Here is a 21,077-nt window from a genome sequence, read left to right as displayed (position 1 = left end):
AAAGATTCCCAAGCGTGTAGCTGAATGGAAATTTTGTTTCAGACACCAACCTTTGACTGGAAGTCTCGGCATTGTCTGTCAGGAGACAAACCAAACGTAGAATTCCCCCAGAAACAACGGCCTCTGCATTCACGAGGACGGCCCAGCGTGGAGGGGTAGCTGCCGTGCCTTGCCATCATCAGTGGGTCTCAGGACTGTTACCTGTCAACAACTCCAGCACATAGCTGACTCTTCCATCCTGCCCCGCTCCCCAGCACTCCCGTGGAGGCCCCTTGCCAGCCCCACACCATCACAGTGCCTGAAAGCATCCCCACCCTCTGCGCCCAACTCTCCTCCCTCTCCTAAACTCTCATTCATGCTCCCAAACCCAACACTATGGTCACATTCCCAGCAAAGCTGGTCCCTCAACGGGCCCCCTTGACGGTCCCCCTCCTCGGCACAACCAGGTTCCGTGGGTTCTACAGTCACCTTTGTTTCAGCCTCTGAAAGACAACCATCCGGCTATACACGGCAGCTCTCCTGGACCACGGACCCCGCAGCAGTAGGCACCTTTCCCAGATCTCTGAGGATCTCAGCACCCAGCACAGGGCCTGAAACAAGGTCATGCTCACACTGGATTCTGAGGTCCGGGGGTGGGGGTGGGGGGGGGTGCGTGGAGCTTGACCTGAAATTCAAAGGAGTCACTGGGTCCAACATGGGTTCTCCCGTTTTTGCCCCAAGATAAAGCTCCTTGGCCTGGGACAGGCATCTCAGTATCTTCTGATGAACAGGCTGATCAACAGCACAGAAATGCAAGATGAGTTCTCCCTCATCATCCTCTCACTGGGGGCTCCTGTTTCTCTGTACCTTTGAATGCTCTCTGGCTTACCCACCTCTTCAGCAGTCTAAAACACTCCCCCAACTGGCCGGGAAGGCTGGTGACTATTCTCTCTTCTTTGCCACAGCAAAGTGATGATTATCTCTGGCCTCCGACATCCTTGGGCCAGTGCAAACCTGGAAATCCCAGCAGTGGGGGCTGTTGACCAGCGCTGGAGGAACCAATGAACAGTCACAGGGTTGCACATTGTTTTTTAATTTGTTTCACAGCAAGCTCTAGAAGGCAAGTCATTTACCACTTCCCCACCCTGAAACAACAGAGCATGACAGACAGTAGTGGAGGCTGGGATGCCAGCTCTTGCTTCCCAGATCCTGCAGCAGGCCCCGGTGAACAAAGCAAGGCCCGGGCAGTGTGTCCTCTGCAGATGGTAGACACTCAGTCCACGCTCAGCAGCACCAGCACCGCTGAAGTCAAGGTTGTCCATCCAGAAGATTCCACCTTGCATCGCAAAATCCAGAGAGGGTTTAACTTCCAGAAGCAGACAGCAGGTGCCATGGCTGGAGGCAAAGTCCTCTGACACTGCCAAGGTCAAATGTCTTGACTTAAGACTAGGCTAGACGGGAGAGAGGAAGAGTAATGAGGTCAAGGAATCCCTTTTTTTTTTTTTTTTTAAAGAAATGCTGGGTCTGCAGTTCACAATGTTCACAACAAAAGAACATTGCTTGGGATTCTAGACCTGAGTGAAGAGAAACAAAGGCTGGGCTGACAAAGCCAGAACTTTATTCACAGTAGAACAGTCCTAAGCTAAAATTCTAGAATTTATCAACAATGTCTTTTAAGAATGAGAATGCATAAACCCACCAGACCAGCTGACAGGGAAAAAGAAAATACACCAATGTTCTCTATTAAACAAAACCACACAAAAATTAATTCAATCTGCCTCCATTTCCACTCCTAATACCTCAGCCACCTCCCACCCTCTTTATAAAAAAAAAAAAAACAAAAACATAAAATTCATGCACACTTGCACGCACTCAAATATTCAAGCAAAATACAAAATACCCAAGGAAAGCTTAGGAATCACCTAAGTGTTTTTCATTAGCTCCCCAGATGCTCTGTTTTTCTAGACAAAGAATCAAGTTCAGACTGCCATATCTAAGCAGTAAAAATCAGTCAGCTGAGATCCCCCTCCTCTGTCTCCTGGCTCACTGGTCAATGCAGAAGAACCAACCATATGTCAAGAGGGAAGGCCAAGGCTGGCGTTCTGTGGGGGGAAGCTGCCTGATTGTCCTACAGCCAGGGGCCTTCATGGGGAGCAGTCAGCAGTACCCTCATGGGTACACTCAGCAAGGCCGCCCTGGGGCTCTGTTCCCAAGCATGAAGCTCGGAGTCCAACACCCAGGACACGGGGAGAGGAGCCGGTGTGGACAGGATGCTTGGGGCGGGGATTTCTGGAGACTGAGTTTTACTGCTTGTGGGCACGAGAACAGATACCTGAAGCAAACCATCATGAGATATCACAGACGGCAGCACTGGAAGAGATGATGTAGTCCAACTCTGCATTTTACATAAAATCCATTTATGGAGAAAGCAGAGAGGTGGTCTGCCCAGGACTGTGACCCTAAGAGCTTCCCTGGGTGTTGGCCTATGTCAGTTGATCAGTTCATTGTTTCTAGCCAAGGTCTCTCACCTGAAGTGGAGAATCATTTGTTTATAGGTTAGACTCTCCCATTCAACAGGCCTGGGAAATGCAGAAAAACCAGGTTCTGGAACCAATAAGTCTACACTGACCACTTCTCAGGAGTGATGAAAGCCTGATGCATCTGTTTCTCTGCCTTATCCTGCAGACTCTCCCCCAACCCCCAACATTTTGTAAAAATAAATAATTCAAAATAGAATGAAAATCCCAGGCAAGGACAGTTGCTGGCCTGAACATGTGCTCTGTCTCTCACAGACCCATGAACCTCAAGCCTGCAATTCACTCCCAGGCTCAGGAGGGATGGGAGAGTCTGACCTGCTGGGGCAGCACATGAACCCCTGGGACAGCAATTACAGACCAGCCCTGGCCCCTTATATATTAAATTTATCTTCATAAATAGAGCATCCCAACTCAAGTGACCATAATAAAGAAAGCCAAAGCTTGAGTGTTTTCTTCAAATAGCTACACACACCCTCAAATATCTATGAAACTATACTCAATATGTCCACATGGCAAACTGGACAGCTCTTTATGAGAGCTTCAGTTGTCACGATAGTCAAAGGCCAAGTCTCAGACAGACCCAAATACCCATCCCTGTTGGATAACGGAGACTAAGATGCAAAGCTCACTTTGCAATAAGGCTCATGACAAATACCTTTAAAGAAAAAGCCCGATTAATTTGATTTCTAAATTATTTGATTCCTGCCCTCCCACCCCCCACCACCAAACTTGGAACATACTCAAGTTTTCAAGGTCACATCTACGACATAAAACGGGCCCACTAGACCACTAGATATGGTCCAGTTGGGTAGGCTGCCGGGCCTACCCATTTATTGATGTGACAGCGTTGGTGACCACCTTTCCCTTGAGTGAGCATCTCTGAGCTATGCTGTTCAACCTTAATGTGGGAACCGGTATCATGGGTAATGAACTAAAGGACAAGGTGTCTGGGTTGAAGTTCATCCTAATGGTGGCCAGAAAGCCTATCTTCTAGCCATCCTAGGAGATTTGGGTTTAGTTTCCCTATTCTCTTCCCTGTTAAAAATATATCAATTTTGATCAATCACATTAGACCGCTTTGGTTAGGTCACTGTAACCATTAAAAGAAACTGGAGCAAACAGATGGTTGGCCCATTAGGAAAACCAAAGTGTAGTAAGCCCTCCATGGAGCCTTCATAGCTCATCTCTGGAAGGTGCAGTGTCCAGGGAGGCTGGTGGTGGCAGGGCCTCTGTGTTCTTTGCGTTGCGATGGATGCGACTTTGCTTCCGGGACTTCCAGGCGTGTGTCCTGTCCCAGTCAGTGGCCACCGTCTCATTGTCCCAGATGGTCGAGGTCTCCGTGTCACTCAGATACCCCGGCTGGCCTGTGTAGTGCGTGGGGTAGATGAGCAAGGGTTCTGCAGAGAAGGCTTTCAAGTCCCTGGATTCGTAATGCTCCATGTATTCAGCACTGAAAACAAGAGGCAGACAGGTGGGTGAGGGGGCAGGGCACTCACAGAACAGGGGAAAAGGGTCTTGCTTGTTACCTCCTAAATTCTCATGGATTTGATTATTTTTTTAAATTGTGTCTTTGTGGAAAACTTTAGCCTACAAACACAACAGATTTTTTTCTTAAGGCTTTCAGATGATTTAAACAAATACACAAAGAAAAAGGTCAGGGTATTTCTGTTAAATTTAGACGGTGGTTTGGTCACTAAGTCATGTCCAACACTTGAGGCCCCATGGACTAAAGCCTGCCAGGCTCCTCTGTCCATGGGATTTCCCAGACAAGAATAATGGAGCGGGTTGCCATTTCCTTCTCCAGGGGATCTTCCTGACCCAGGAATCGAACCCAGGTCTCCTGCATTGCAGGCAGATTCTTTACTGACTAAGCTACAAGGGAAGATCCAAATTTAGATAGAGTAGCTTAAAAATGAATTTCAGGTCTTATTCTAAAAATTAAGGTTTAAGCTCTGTTGGGCCACAATAATAAATAAAGTGATCACTTTGTAGAAAATGCTTTGATCCTGGATCAGTGAATGAGATGGCTGGGAGCTGGAGTGAAGGTGTGAGTGATGTGGTGTAGGCTTGGAGGCACACCAGCTTGGTGTTGCAGCCCAGCAGCCTGTGAGTGTAAATAAAGGGACAAGGAGCCCTCCCTCCCAGGGCTCCTCTGCCGATTACATGAGGTGACGTCTGCTCAGCAGCTAGGTTTCAATTTCCTTTCTGTTAAGAGGGTGATGGTTGACCTCCATGTTTCTGTCGGGTAGCAGAGATAAAAATCAGTCTCTGACACATCCATTTTTACTGAGGACAGGAGACAAAATGGGCAAGATGCAGGACAAGAACATCGAACTGCTACATAGAAGACCATCTAGGGAGGAGATCACCCAGCAACGAGAGAAGGAGCCAAGGTTAGAACCTGGTCTGCTCCATTAACGAATTTCGGAAGCATCGATCAAGCAGGTAGCATGGGTAGAATTTGGACTAGACTCTAAGGACACAGAGATAAAGATGGTCCCTGCCTCAGAGGCTCACAGGTTACTGGGGAGACTGATACATAAACCCATCATTTACCATGTTCTTGATACAGCACTAGGTCATACTGAACTCCAGGCTATGGCAACTCTGAGCATCACACTGTCTTCTGTGGACGCCCAGCTCAGAGGCCATCTCCACTCTCCCCGAGCCTCTAACACATCTCTGTGATCGTACGTATCACAATATATCACAATGAGTGTTAATGAGTCTGGGTGCCTGACTAGCTTGTGAGTCACTGCCTGGCCAACAGTATACACAATGGACTAAGAAACGAACTGAAAAATTTGAGGTGCTTAGGAAGATGACCTTCACCTTGAGGTGTACAGGTTTATGGAAGTAAGAAAATCAAAGACGAGAGGACCGAGCATAGTATGTGCAGTTAAGCTGCTGCTGCTGCTGCTGCTGCTGCTAAGTCGCTCAGTCGTGTCCAACTCTGTGCGACCCCATAGATGGCAGCCCACCAGGCTCCTCCGTCCCTGGGATTCTCCAGGCAAGAACACTTGAGTGGGTTGCCATTTCCTTCTCCAATGCATGAAAGTGAAAAAATAAAGTGAAGTTGCTCAGTCGTGTCTGACTCCTAGCGGGTATTAAAGAGGACTCCTATGCAAGACTCACCATTTCTGCCTTATATCCCCTGTTTGTAAAAGGAGATAATCACTCGAGTTGGCCTGTCTTTGTCATGACTATGGAAAGATCATTTAGGAAAGGAGTACCCCTTTAAAAAACACCAAGTATTACCCAAAACCAAGTAGCATAATGCTCAAGGGACAGGTAGGCAGTTCAGGGCAACTCACACAGGATGCTTGTTGTACATGATTGGCAGAAACTCATCCACTGGGAGCATCTTCCCAAAAGGATCTGCTCCAACCAGCTTCTGTGCTCCTTCCAGAGAGATGACGTAGCCGAGGGTCCAGTAGGAATAGTCAGCTTCAACCAGATTTACCACGTTGGGCACAGATTTCTCTGGTTCTTTTACTTGCATCCTCTTCCTACCAATATAACTAGAAGGAAACAGGGGGGGGAGAAAATTCCAATTTGAGTATTAAACATCCATAAGAATGGAGCACAGCTTTGCAGACACTTTTGAAAGCTTGGACCAACTGTGTCTTATTTAAATGTATCACACAACAGGGCACAGCACATCAATCATGGTTGTCACCATCTTCCATCAATTTCAGGCCATTTCTGTGGTTCCACTTATCAAGAGCCCAGCTATCCTTGCCTAGAAGGCTGTTAAGGCCTGAAAGTTGAAATGAAGAGATTAAAAGATCTTTCAGAAGTTGGAGACAAGATGGTGGAGTAGAAGGTGAGCTCACCTCCTCTCACAAAAACACCAATATCACAACTAACTGCTGGATGACTATCGACAAAAAAGACCAGAACCCACCACCAAAGATATTCTACCCCCAAATACAAGGAAGTCACAACGAGATGGAAGGAGGGCACATTCGTGATAGCATCAAATCCTGTACCCACCAGGTGGATGACTCACAAGGGGGAAAATAATTATTTCTCATAAGTTCTCCCACAGGGGTGAGAGTTCTGAAGCACATGTCAGGCTCCCCAGTCTGGGGGTCTGCCATCAAGAGGAGGACTCCCTCGGAGCACTCAGCTTTCAAGGCCAGGACGCTTGATTGCAGGAGCTCCACAGGAATGGGGGAAACAGAAACTCCACTCCCGGAGGGTACACACACAGTCTCGTGCACAGCAGGACCTGGGCAAAAGCAGTGACTGCAGAGGAGTGCGGGACAAAGCTGCCTGATGGTCTGGGAGTGTCTCCTGGCGGGGTGGGGGAGTGGCTATGACTCACTGTGGGGGCCAGGACACTGGGGGCAGACGTACAAGGGAATACTCACCAGTGTGAGCAAGTGAGTATAAATATTATTAAAGAATAGCATTTAAAGGAAGAAAAACATGATCATCTCAATATAGGCAGAAAAAAACTTTGACAAAATTCAGCACCCATTTTTTTTTTTTAAACAAAACTCTCCAGAAAGCAGGCACAGAGGAGACCTACCTCAACATAATAAAGGCCAAATATGACAAACCTAGCATCATTCTCAAAGGTGAAAAGCTGAGAGCATTTCCTCTAAGATCAGGAACAAGACAAGGATGCTCACTCTCACCACTTCTATTCAACACAGTTTCAGAAGTCCTCCACAGTGATCAGAGAAGAAAAAGAAATAAAGGGAACTCAAATTAGAAAAGAATTTAAACTGTCCACTGCTGCAAATGGGATGATACCATACATAAGAAATCCTAAAGACACTACCAAAAACCACTAGAACTCATCAATGAATTTGGTAAAGTTGTAGGATACAAAATTTTTCAAGTCTTTTTACTTAAAAAACTAAAACTAGAACTGCCATATGATCTAGCAACCCCACTCCTGAGCATATACCCAGAGAAAACCATAATGTGAAAAGACACATACATCCAGTATTCAGAGCAGCACTATTTATAAAAGCCAGGACACGGAAGTAACCTAAATTTCCATCAACAGAGAAATGGATAAAGAAGATGTGGTACATATACACAACAGAACATTACTCAGCCATAAAAAAGAATGAAATAATACTATTTGTAGAATCATGGATGAACTTAAAGATTATCATACTAAGTGAATTAAGTCAGACAGAGAGACAACTATCATATGATATCACTAACATCTGAAAAAATCTGAAAAAATGATGCACACAAACTTATTTACAAAATATGTCACAGACTTAGATAACAAACTTAATAGTTACCAAAAGGATAAGGGGTGTGTGTCGGGGGGGGGGGATAAATTAGGAGGTTGGGATTAGCACATACACACTATTATGTACACAACAGATAATCAACATAGACCTACTATATAGCACAGGGGAACTATATTCAAGATATTTTGTAATAACCTATATGGGAAAAGAATCTCAAGTATAAATGAATCACTTTGCTATACACCTGAAACTAACAACATCGTAAATCAACTATGCTCCAATATTAAAAAAAAAATCTTTTAAAAATTTCATGACGAAAAGCAGATTTTTTTCCGATCATTTCCCAAAGGTAGTGTAGGATTTTCAGCTGTGTTTATAGAGGTTGGAAGGGGACAACAAAGACCAGATGTGAGAATCCCAACTTTGCTTTCAAGTCCCTAGAGCTTCAGTCTGGGGACTTGATATTTTCTGCACAGCTCTCCAAATGCTGGTGGTAAACACAAGAAAGAAAATGCTTTGGAAAAGATACAGTCCAAAGTGAAAGACCTAGGAACCCAAGAGTAGCTCAAGAGGTTTCCTCTGGGAAAGAATGGATGGCACCACTTGCACAGTTTGCTTTCCCTCACCCATCTCTGCCCATGCTTCCTCCCGGGTTCTGTCCTCCAGGAACTACTTCTGCAACGCAGGATGTACCCTCAACTATTCTCCCCATCCCCAGTCTACCCATGGATCTGCGATCCATTACTTCTGTCTGGAGCCTGGTTGCTTCTGCTTGCCTGGGCCAAGTTGAGGAGATCTGGCTTTCTGCCTGTCAGAAAAAGCTGAATTCCTCTATTTTGCTCTAAAAACCATCTCTTTCAATATTTAAGCTATCCTCTTTGTTGAAACATCCTAGGATATATAGAATAAGTCTGTGTTCATCTTCAGTTCTTCTGGAGATAAATATAGTCACCTCTCAACCACAGCCTCTTAAAAGCAAAGAGCCTGAATTTCTCTCATGTATCAAGTGAAAGAGAAAATCCTATTGAACGCCTGAATTGTGACCAGAGTGACTGAGGAACTAAGCTTATACTTAATTTGTTATACTAAATGTAAACTGTAATTTTAAAATTGACTTTGTGTAAAATATTTTTTCTCTTATTCGAAATGTATTATTTTGGTAGGGCTACAGTTTACTTCAACAGTTGAAAATTTAGCATATGGACTGAGGTGTATTGTATGCATTAAATACATACTGGATTTTGAAGACTGAATGAAAAAAGAATATAGACTAATTCATTAATAGTTTTAAAATACTGATTATATGTTAAAATAATATTTGGATATGTTAGATTAAATAAAATGTATTATTAAAGTTAATTTCGCCTATTTTTATCTTTTTAATATGATTACTAGAAAATTTTAAATGATGGCTTCCCAGATGGTGCAGTGGTAAAGAAGTCACCTGCCCATTCAGGAGGCACAAGAGATACAGACTTGATCCCTGGGTTGGAAAGATCCTCTGGAAGAGGAAATGGCAACCCACTCCAGTGTTCTTGCGTGGAAAATCCCATGGACAGAGGAGCCTGGTGGGCTACAGTCCATGGGGTAGCAAAGAATCAGATATGACTGAGCACACACAGAAAATTTTAAATGATATGTCTCACATATTTCTATTGGACACGCTGCCCTAGATGATTTCAATGGCTTGTTCTATTTTTCCCTGCTTACTATTTTCTTTTTCTGGAGAAATTTAATATTGCTGTCACAGACAGCCTATATGCTTTCATATTTTGAGTTTAAGTACATTTGCTTTATTCATTTTATAAAGTGAGATGTGAAAAATTGGAAACAGCTATAATTCTTTGTGATTAGATAATAGATTTCAATGGAACACTTGCCCTTGATCAGTCACGGAAATTTAGAAAACATCTCCCCAGCTCCATCCCCCATATCCTTATCAGAACAATAACTCTTCTTCCTTGGATCCATTGGTACGCTTTCCTAAGAAATGCATCAACCAAACCACAAGTGAACAAGGATGTATGTCAACTCTAAGCCTTAGACTCCCCAAGGCCAGTCCTCTGATTCCAAGGCTTAAGTGAAAGCTGCCTTTGTACATGTCACATAAGCATGAAATAGCTTTCAAGCTCCATGCCTGTGGGGCCTTAACTGCAGGCTGCAGGACCACAGACTCAGAAAGCCTGAGGTGCGAGAACTCCTAGAGGATTTTAGGGACAATGATCAGAAGAGACAGTGCAGAATCTCATCACATGACTGAGACCCGACAGGAGCCAATCTCTTTATTACATAGTGCTGGGTCTAATTCCCACGGTTACGTGAGCCATTACTAGGTTTCCTCTGAGCTCAGAACGGTACATTTTCTAAGAGAACAAGTATTCCACCCGAGTGCATAGTTAAGTTTCCCTCCGAGGATGGGAGGAACGGGGACAGCTTGTGGGCTGCAGCTGCTAAAGGAACAGCCTCTGATCTGATGAAATTGCCTTTGACACACAGATGGGAAGTAAATATGACGCTTGGGAATTTTCTGCCTCATTGGAGAGAAGTAAAAAGTGTCATCTCATTGTAAAAACAAAATGAGAGAGAGCGAGCGCTCAGTTCCCAGAGAGAGAGCACACACTCAGTTCCCAGAGGTAGCAGGCAACGAGCATTAACTAAATGTCAGTTCAGAGCCAGGACTCCCTTGGTGAGTCTGGTTTTCCTAAGACAGCCTCTGACTCTCCAAACCCAGCTGTCAGTGTTCTCCCTATTTGTACAGCTCCCCTCCCCAACAGATGCTCTCCCACTGACCTTCCAACCCCCTCTCCCCTCCCCCCACACACACCATCAGAGACTGCAGAGGAAACCCATCCTCCAGTGAGCTGATGCTCAAGTGTGACACAGGACCCTTGCCCTGGCACGGGTCCTCCCTGGAGATGCTCTATACACCACGCTGCTTCATGGGTGGGTTTCTGCTGTGTTCTCAGGTAAATGCTGATACTGAAAACCCCAGAACTACAGGCAGATTCCAAGTCTCAAAGAAAGTCCCATACTTTCTCACCCTGAAGAACATATAGATGCAAAAGTGAAAGTGTTAGTCACTCATTCATGTCTGACTCTTTGCAACCCTGCCAGGCTCCTCTGTCCATGGGATTCTCCAGGCAAGAATACTGGAGTGGGTGGGTAGCCATTCCCTTCCCCAAGGGATCTTCCCAATCGAGGGATCAAACCCAGATCTCCTGCATTGCAGGTGGGATCTTTACCATCTGAGCCACCAGAGAAGCCCCCAGACCAGTGGGTATCCCCTACCTACTTCTTGTTGCTGGAGAGAAAGCCAGGTAAGTGGAAGCTTGAGCCCCACCTCCTGTGAGTTGGGGCTCTTGGTGCTGAAAGAACTGAAAGAGTTCTCAGTACTCTTAGAAAAGCCTGTCGTCTTGTCACTCACATCAGCTCCCAATCCAGCTGAACTCGATCAATGTCATCCATCAGCTTCATCAGCTTCTTTTTAAATTGATGTTCAAAACGCACGTCGTCCTCAATAACAAGAGTCTTCTCCAGCTCCCGATCAATTACCTGCAAAGGTCAGGGGGAAGATACCCGATGAAAAGTTGATACTTATTTATCTAACCAAAATAGGTATTAAAAAGTCAAAAGTATAGTAGCACAACACATAATAGCTCATAACTGGAATCTCGGTGAAGGTTCATCAACAGTAAAATGGTCCCACTCTCCTCCCTTCTCATTACAGAACTGCACATCTGAATGAAGCATTATTCACCTCTTTCCAGACAGAGTAGTGGCTAAGGAAGCAGCCGATTTCACCCCTGGTTAGAGGCCTGGAGGAGTAGGGATCTCGATATCCAGGCAGCATTTCAATATTCAGGGCCTTCAGCTGGCTTGTGTTGAGTGCCCTGTAAGATAGAACACGCCCCTAAATTAACACATTGAGAGGTCCCCACTGCAGAAGCCAGGAGGGAGAGGTCTGTGTATTCCCCACACTGAGCAGGCTCCTTAGAAGCTCCTCAGGGTTAGTGTGTTGTAGCATTATGAGCTTTGTGAAGACAAGATGCGGTCTTATATTTTACGTATCCCTCACAACACCCAATGTAGTTCTAAGTATCATCAGTTTTTTGGCACCTTTGAAAAAGTATTTTCCTAATGAAGGAGAGTGGCTAATAGAAACATTAAATATTATTAAACACTGGAAGGAATGAGGACAGGAAAGAATCATAAGAGGAATTGTACACGTGTACATCTTTCCTTTGGAGTTAAAAATTAAAATGCAGAGAGAGTCATGTAAGCAAGAGAAGTGACTCACTACAAACAAAGTATTCTCAGTAAGATTAATAGTTGATTCTCATCTGAAACCATGGAGGCCAGAAGGTTGACAAATTCAAAGTGCCAACTCAGAGAGACTCAACCGAGAATGCTGTATCCAGTCAAGCTAGACCTCACAAATGGAAAAACCAGGATGTCCCAGATAAACAAAAACGGCGTCACTAGTAGATCTGCTCTACGACAAATGCTAAAGGGAATCCCTCAGGCTAACATGAAAGGAAACTAGAGAATAACTCAGATCCACATAAAGAAATGAAAGCATTGGTAAATGGAAGTGCAGGTGTTTGCGTGCATGCTAAGTCACATCAGTTGTGTTTGGCTCTTCGTGACCCGATGGACTGCAGCCTGCCAGGCTCTTCTGTCCACGAGATTCTTCAGGCAAGAATACTGGAGTGGGTTGCCATGCCCTCCTCCAGGGGATCTTCCCGACCCAGGGACTGAACCAGTGTTTCTTATGTCTCTTGCATTATCAGGCAGGTTCTTTACCACTAGCGCCACCTGGGATAGGTAAATATAAATAGTGTAAGTATCCTTTTGTTCATAACTTTTTCCCTTATCTGATTTAAATTATAGCTGCATAAAGCAGTAAGAGCAAATAATGTATAAAGAGCATATAAAGAAATAATTAGTGTGACCATAGAACAAAGGAAGGGGAAGGAATAAAGCTATATAGCTGTTAAGTTTTTCCTTAGTATTGAAGTTGGTATTTTTTTATTGAGATATAATTGACATATAACATTAGTTTCAGGTGTACAATATAAGGATTCAATATTTTGTACTTTAACATCTTAATTCCTTTGTTTATATTTCAGTATATTTTTAGTTATTAGTGATTGCCCTAGGGATTATAATTAACATCTTAATTTATAGCCATCAAGTTCATATTAATAGTAGGGTCCTAGAAGAAAACAAGGGGATAAGACTCCTTGACTGCTTTAGTGATGATTTCTTGGATTTGACACTGAAATTAAAGGCAACAACAGCGAAATACACATTCTTCAACTGTATGTGCAGCATTCTCTAAGAAAGACCACATGTTAGACTATATAGACCATAAATAAAGCCTCAGTACATTTTAAATGGTTGAATTCATACAAAGTATGTTCTATAACCACAATGAAATTAAAAATTGATAGGAAACTTGGAAAATTTACAAATATGTGAAATTAAATAATATACTCCTTGATAGCCAATGAGTCAAAGAAATCACAGAGGAAATGAGAAAATATTTTGAGACAAATGAAAATGAAAACAGCGTACCAAGCCTTACGAGATGCACCTAATGCAGTACTTAGAGGGCAAGTTACAGGTACAAATGTCTATGTTTAAAAAAGAGAATCTTAAATAATCTGCTTTTCCATTTTGAGAAACTGGAAAAAGAACAAACTAAATGCAAAGCAAGCAGAAAGAAGGAAATGAATGAAACAGAGAATAGAAAAACTGACAAAAACAAGACCAAAAGTTGGTTCTTTGGAAAAGAACAAAACTGATAACACTTTTAGGCAAATAAAAAGAGTAGACTCAATTATTAAAAATTAAGAATGAAAGAGGGAGCAATCCCTACTGGTCTTGTGGAAATAAAGAGGATTACAAGAAAATACTATGAACAATTATACATCAACAAATTAGATAATCTAGATACAACGGGCACATTGCTCAAAAGAAACAAACCAACTCAAGAAATAGAAATTCTGAATACCTGTAACAGTTAAAGAGGCTGAATTTGTAAAGATAAAAAAAAAAAGTTCCAAAACATGGTCCAGGACCAGATAGCTTCAGTAAAGAGTTCAGAATTCTGCCAAACATTTAAAGAATTAACACAAATCTTTCAAACCCTTACCAAAAATTCAAGAGGGTGCAATTCCCAACTTATTCTATAAAGTATTATCCTGATACACAACCAGAAAAACATCACAAGAAGATGAGAGACCAATATCCCCTAAGATAAATAGAAAAATCCCCAATAAAATACTAGGGAACAGAATCCAGCATCAGAGAAGAGGGATTATACATCATGACCAAATGGGATTTATCCCAGGATTGTAAGGTTCATTTAACACATGGAAAAAAAAAAAGTGACACATCATTATTAAAGATGAAAATTCCACGATCATCTAAACAGACATAAAACTTGACAAAAATCCTACTGTATATGAATTAACTATTTATATTCCCCCAAGTTCACATGTTGATAGGGAGGTGGAGCTGTAGATCCTAAGGTAGAACTTTCGTAAATGAGATTAGTGCCCTTATAAGAAAGCAAGAGCTTGCTTTCTCCCCTCTCCTTGCTCTCTGCCATAGGAGAGTACAGCAAGAGGACAGAGATCATGCTGAGTTGCTAAGTTGGGTCTGACTCTGTGACCCCGTGGACTGTAGCCTACCAGGCTCCTCACTCCATGGGATTTCCCAGACAAGAATACTGGAGTGGGTTGCCATTTCCTTCTCCAGGGGATCCTCCTGACCCAGGGATCGAACCTGCAGCTCCTGCATTGGCAGGCGGATTCTTTTACCACTGGGCCACCAAGGAAGCCCACAGGAAGAGGATCGCCATCTACAAAGCAGGATGAGCTCTCTCACCATAATCTAGCCATGCTGGCACCCTTCTCTGGAACTTCCCGGCCTCTGGAACTTTGACAAATGTTTATTTGAGCCACTTGGTCTGCGGTCATTTATTATAGCAGCAAACAAACTAAGACACCATCACCCTTTCAAGATAGAAACACTCAACCCAATCAAGGCCACCTGTGAAAACTCCAGAGCCAATTATCCTATTTAATGGTGAAGGACTAAATGTTTCTCCTTAATAACAGGAACAAGCCAAGCCTATCCACTCTTATCATTTCTTTTTTTTTTTTTTGTAACTTTTGTTCTTCATTATGAAAATTTTTAAATGTCCATCTTAACAAAGATAAAAGTAAGTTCTTAATGAAGTTTTATAAAGTAGATTACAGTAAATTATTTTAAGGAAAACAGTTACCACCCAAAGACCATGAGCATAATTTGATACACAAGCCTGCAATCTTGTTTTCAAAATGTACACTAATGTGTTCCTATTTTTTTTTAATACATCAGTGTCTCTTTTCCTGTCTCATATACACGGTTATTGTTACCATCTTTCTAAATTCCATATATATGCGTTAGTATACTGTATTGGTGTTTTTCTTTCTGGCTTACTTCACTCTGTATAACAGGCTCCAGTTTCATCCACCTCATTAGAACCGATTCAAATGTATTCTTTTTAATGGCTGAGTAATACTCCATTGTGTATATGTACCACAGCTTTCTTATCCATTCATCTGCTGATGGACATCTAGGTTGCTTCCATGTCCTGGCTATTATAAACAGTGCTGCGATGAACACTGGGGTACACGTGTCTCTTTCAATTCTGGTTTCCTCAGTGTGTATGCCCAGCAGTGGAATTGCTGGGTCATAAGGCAGCTCTATTTCCAGTTTTTAAGGAATCTCCACACTGTTCTCCATAGTGGCTGTACTAGTTTGCATTCCCACCAACAATGTAAGAGGGTTCCTTTTCTCCACACCCTCTCCAGCATTTATTGCTTGTAGACTTCTGGATCATGCAGCCATTCTGACTGCTGTGAAATGGTACCTCATAGTGGTTTTGATTTGCATTTCTCTGATAATGAGTGATGTTGAGCATCTTTTCATGTGTTTGTTAGCCCTCTGTATGTCTTCTTTGGAGAAATGTCTATTTAGTTCTTTGGCCCATTTTTTGATTGGGTCATTTATTTTTCTGGAGTTGAGCTGTAGGAGTTGCTTATATATTTTTGAGATTAGTTGTTTGTCAGTTGCTTCATTTGCTATTATTTTCTCCCATTCTGAAGGCTGTCTTTTCACCTTGCTTATAATTTCCTTTGTTGTGCAGAAGCTTTTAAGTTTAATTAGATCCCATTTGTTTATTTTTGCTTTTATTTCCAATATTCTGGGAGGTGGGTCATAGAGGATCCTGCTGTGATGTATGTCGGAGAGTGTTTTGCCTATGTTCTCCTCTAGGAGTTTTATAGTTTCTGTCTTACGTTTAGATCTTTAATCCATTTTGAGTTTATTTTTGTGTATGGTGTTAGAAAGTGTTCTAGTTTCATTCTTTTACAAGTGGTTGACCAGTTTTCCCAGCACCACTTGTTAAAGAGATTGTCTTTAATTCATTGTATATTCTTGCCTCCTTTGTCTACTCTTATCATTTCTATCCAACATTGTACTTGAGGATTTAGCCAAGGATTACCCCCATGACTTTTTGTTCCTCATCCTTATTCAACAACATCTTGGTGCTCATGGGAGTTTCCTCAGCCTCTGGCTGGCTCAAAAACTGTTGGATTGCACCTTCCAGGACTGCAAACCTTGTAATTTAGCCAACCTTGAAACCAAAGAAAGAACCCAGAGACAGTGACAGATACGTTAATGATTTATTGGATAGGGGGATCTTACAAGTCTAAAGCCAAAGATCCCGGAGCATGTCACTCTCTTGTGTACAACAGACAAAAGGCCAGACACGGCAGCAGTCTTCACTACTTGGGTGAGAAGGAGGCTACCATTTATAGGGGGCATTAACATCACATTGGCTCATCAGTTACCAAGGAAACCAGTGACTGTGGCAGGGGCAAGCACGTAGGCAGTTACTGATTAAGCCCTATAATTAAGAGGGTTGGATAGTTATGTGAGTGAAGCAAGGACTGGTCAAGTAGGAGATGTACAGAGAACAAGAGAGAAGTCATCTTGAATGGCCTGATCATACTTACACACAAACACATTATTAGAACTAATACGTGAGTTCAGCAAGGTTGTAGGAACAAGATCAATATACAAAAATCAACTATTTCTATGCGCTTAGCAATCTGCAATATAAAAATGAAATGAACAATTCCACTTATCATAGTACCAAAAAGAGTAAAATACTTGAGAATAAATTTAACAATATTAATGCAAGATGTGCAAGTTAAAATTATAAAATATCAATCCAAGAATTAAAGATCTAAATAAATGGAAAGATATTCATGATCATGAATCGGAAGACTTCATATTACAAACAGAGAAGTACTTCTCTCAACTGACCTACAGAGTCAATGCAATTTCTATCAAGACCCAAACTTTTTTGTGGAAAATGGTATGCTAATGCTAAAATTTATACAGAAATCCAAGAGACCTAGAATGGCCTAAACAATCTTGAAAAAGAATAACTAAGTTGAAGGACTTCCTTACACATAAGAAGCTACTATGGGAAATAAGGATTGGCATACACATCAATGGAACAGAATTGAGAATCCAGCAATAAACCTTTCTATTTAATTAATTTTTTACAAGGTTGCTAAGACAATTCAGTAAAGGAAAGAATAATCTTTTAGCAAATGGTGCAGAGACAAATAGATAACTTTGTACAAAAGAATGAGTTGGAAACAAAGAATGAATTGGACCCTTGCCTCACATTATATAAAAACTAACTCAAAATAAATCAAAGATCTAATAATGTGTAAGAGATACATATAAAACATAAAACTATGAAACTCTTAGAAGAAAAGACAGAACCAAGTCTTTATGGCTTTAGATTTGGTAATGGATTCTTAGATATGACACCAAAATCACAATCAACAACAAAAATATAAACTGGACGTCATCAAATTAATGTCTGTGTTTCAATGGACACCATCATGAGAGTGAAAAGACAGCTCATAAAATGGGAAAAAATATTTGCAATTTATACATCTGATAAGAGACCTGTATGCAGAGCACATAAAGAACTCTCACAGCTCAGCTACTTTTCCTTCGTCCATGTGGTCTATGAAGGAGATTGGGGTTATTAGAGGTATTTGAGACTGTGGTTCCCAAATTCTAGTACATCCAAGAATAGGGTTGCCAGATTTAGCAAGTAAAACACAAAAATATCCAGTCAAATTTATATTTTAGATAAACAGTCATTTTTTAGTACAAGACCCATGCAATGTTTGGGACAAATTGAACTAGGTGTCCTCTATTCTACGTGGCAACCTTACCCAGGAATCACTTTGAGGTTTCTTAAGTGCCGATTCCCAGCCCAGCCCTACACAGATCATCATTTAGCGGCTCTGGGACTTAGGAAGCTGCCCTCTTAACCAGCCCCTGGGGACTGTGACATGGGTGTCCAGGCCACACTTTGAGAAACACTGACGAGATTCTCTAAAAGAGTCATAAAAACTTCCACAAGAGCTTCTAGCCATACTCCTTAGAGTCATTCATATTCCAAATTTATATATAACATGGAATAGGAGGTTTTGCAAATATCCCTAGTGGCTCAGACAGTAAAGAGTTTGCCTGCAATGTGGGAGAGCAGGGTTCACTCTCTGGGTACGGAAGATCCTCTGGAAAAGGGAATGGCTACCCACTCCAGTATTCTTGCCTGGAGAATTCCATGGACAGAGGAGCCTGGCGGGCTACAGTCCATGGGATCACAAAAAGTAAGACACGACTGCTAACATACTCCTTGAAATAATAGAGTGTTAAAGGGCAAAGCAAAACAAAATAACAACATCAATAACAAAAACTCTTGAAGGACTCCAAACAGATACTGTATGTAAGTTTCCTGCCATGTTCCTGGAAAAAGTGATCAGCCCACGCAGACTGTGGCAAGCACCTCGCGCAACAGGACACACAGACTGTTAGGCATTTTCTCCACTTATTTTCTTCAGGTCAAGTCACACAAGGTAAGATGCTTTGCTCTAAATCAGGTTCTGAATGCAACTCTGAACGCATTCCTTCCAAGGCACTACAGGGCTGGCAACCACCACGACCATTGCAAGAACCCCCAGAGACAATGGAAAATCACACCCAGGGCAAGCATAGTGAAGACCAGAGAGCACAGGATGATGAGTGGATTTCTGCTCTGCTCAGTGAAATTAACATATATAAACTTCTATGAGTCATAAAGTTTTCCCAAAATAGGCTGCACTGTGAAAGCATGTCTATCTCGCAATGACTGAAGATTCCGCCCACTGGGACTAAACCTCAGTTGGAGAGGGAGCATATCCACTCCAGCCACAGCGGCAAGGGTTTGAGGAGAAAACTCAACTCACTTTCCATCCACAGCCTCCACAATCTTGACCTCAATCTCCTGTTCATACAGGGTGCGTAACATCCGGTCTCGCCTGTCCTTTCTGCGCTTGAGGTTTATCATGAAAATCTAATACAAGAAGAAAAAAGGAAAAGAAATACAGATTACTCAGTTTTTATTTTAGGCTGTTGAAAAGCAAAGGAAGTATAAGGAACAAAGCTTTAGTTAGAATAAGGAGTGGAAAGGTTAGGGGAAGTGGTGAAGATTTATTTGTATTTCATATCGGGTCAAAAAGCTATTCTTCAGGAGGCCAAAGGTGAATTAAACCCAAAACATATGAGACCAAGGGGAAGGAAGAAGTTTGGCAAGTGGTTGGATTTATCAAGACCTAAGTCTGCTAAGTGTTTCGTTGGTCCAATTCCTACACCTCAGTTTCCTCATCTGTAAAATGGAAGTCATACTGGTCCTATCACCTGGGAACAAAATATTAGCTATTCTTGTAATTTACATCCTCTGTAGAAAAGTTTAAAGTCATTCCAAGAGTAAGAAAAATCTAGTCTTAACAAATTCCTCTTATTACTATGAGTTCCAAATCGAATTATTAAGGTCTTAATTTTCATAGCTTCTTTACCAGACCTCTTCAACTGTCTTTGACTTTTTCTGAAACAAGTAAAGAAAAAAGGACTCTGCTCTTGGGATTAGTCCTTTAGGGAGAGTCATTAATTTCCATATTACATGGATCTGACGGAAGTCTTATAAGAAGACATGTACTGATCCATGAAGTCCCCAAAGTGTGCATTCAGATTGTTCCCCATGAGGGCTGGGTCTTCCTGCAGCTCCTCACAGTAGCCTTGAAATTCCTGATGACTGCACCGAACACACACCTATCATGAGTGCTACTGGGAGTTACACAGATAAGGAGGCTGGTCTGATTATTCCCAGATTTAAGGAGCCACAAAAGAACCCAAAGCCTCATGAAAGTTGTTACAGGTAATGAAGTACTTTAATAAGGTCCTTTTCTGCAAGCAGTAATAAACTCACTTTGTACATTAAACTAGTCCTGAGAGAGAGGGAGACTTCAGTTGCCAGCGAGAAATACTGAATAGCATGGGAAAGGAGGAGCCTGCAGGAAAAAGTTGGACAATACTGGCTTCATCCTAAAGACCCATCTAGATGACTTTGAGGAAGACATCTAATGTTATGGGGTCCAGTTCCCTTGTTTGTAAAAAGAGGGAGTAGAGTAATCTTATCCTTCAAGGCCAATACAGATTAAATTGTCTATAATATGTGGTTTGTGATAAAGTTTGCATTATGTCTAGAATAAAGAAGAAGTCATGTCATATAAGCAGGCTGGAGTTTTGACTTTACTGAGGGTTAAGCCATGGTTCACACAATCATTCTGAATGGAGTATCAAAATGTTATACATTTTACCAGATCAAAAGCTGAATTAAGTAAAATTTCAACTCTTCAATATTTTATAAAAATATTCTCACTTCCATCCACTTATACAGCTCAAGGAAAAGAACGGATGGGGAGCAAGATGTCTTCTTTGAAAAAATCATCCATCTGAATCAGAACAAAGTGGATTAGGTATATTATGATTTTATTACCTCCACTATTTAACTGTGCAATTCTTTAAAAAAAAAAACAATTTCTGTGGTAACTCTATTTGCCCTGTTACTTGGGATTTTATAACAACGAGTTGTGTTCATTTATATGTCGTTTTCTTCCTGTTTAGAATCCTACTGTGATGGGAACACGTTCCATCTCCTGATTTTAAGGCTATGGGAAGGAATGGGCATTTCCTCATGTGTGCACATGGAGCTACCTGAGGTCACGCCAGGAGAGCAAAATGAAACAAAAAACTAACAGAAATACAACAAAAAGTCCCCTCAGACCCAAGACCTCTAGTCTGGGAAGACTTTGGTAAATAATAATCCCATCCGGGGTCCTGCCAGGACAAGTGCAATAAAAACTGCAGCTCT

At 42.0% G+C, this 21,077-nt stretch overlaps 1 protein-coding gene across 1 annotated transcript in view; it reads right to left on the bottom strand.

Annotated features, from left to right (window-relative positions):
- Window positions 1–1,056: 1,056 nt before the first annotated feature.
- COLGALT2 (collagen beta(1-O)galactosyltransferase 2) overlaps window positions 1,057–21,077 on the bottom strand; it is a 121,491-nt gene continuing 101,470 nt past the window's right edge. The window contains exons 8-12 of the mRNA XM_005893094.2: window positions 19,114–19,220; window positions 11,496–11,628; window positions 11,163–11,290; window positions 5,831–6,037; window positions 1,057–3,966 (exon numbers count right to left, since the gene is read on the bottom strand). Of these exons, the coding sequence (XP_005893156.2) occupies window positions 3,690–3,966; window positions 5,831–6,037; window positions 11,163–11,290; window positions 11,496–11,628; window positions 19,114–19,220 (852 nt within the window). The 3' untranslated portion in view covers window positions 1,057–3,689. The remainder of the gene's footprint in view (window positions 3,967–5,830; window positions 6,038–11,162; window positions 11,291–11,495; window positions 11,629–19,113; window positions 19,221–21,077) is intronic.

The sequence above is a fragment of the Bos mutus genome, chromosome 16, assembly GCF_027580195.1.
Source record: "Bos mutus isolate GX-2022 chromosome 16, NWIPB_WYAK_1.1, whole genome shotgun sequence".
NCBI classification, from domain to species: Eukaryota; Metazoa; Chordata; class Mammalia; order Artiodactyla; family Bovidae; genus Bos; species Bos mutus.
This window is presented reverse-complemented; position numbering and strand designations above follow the sequence as displayed.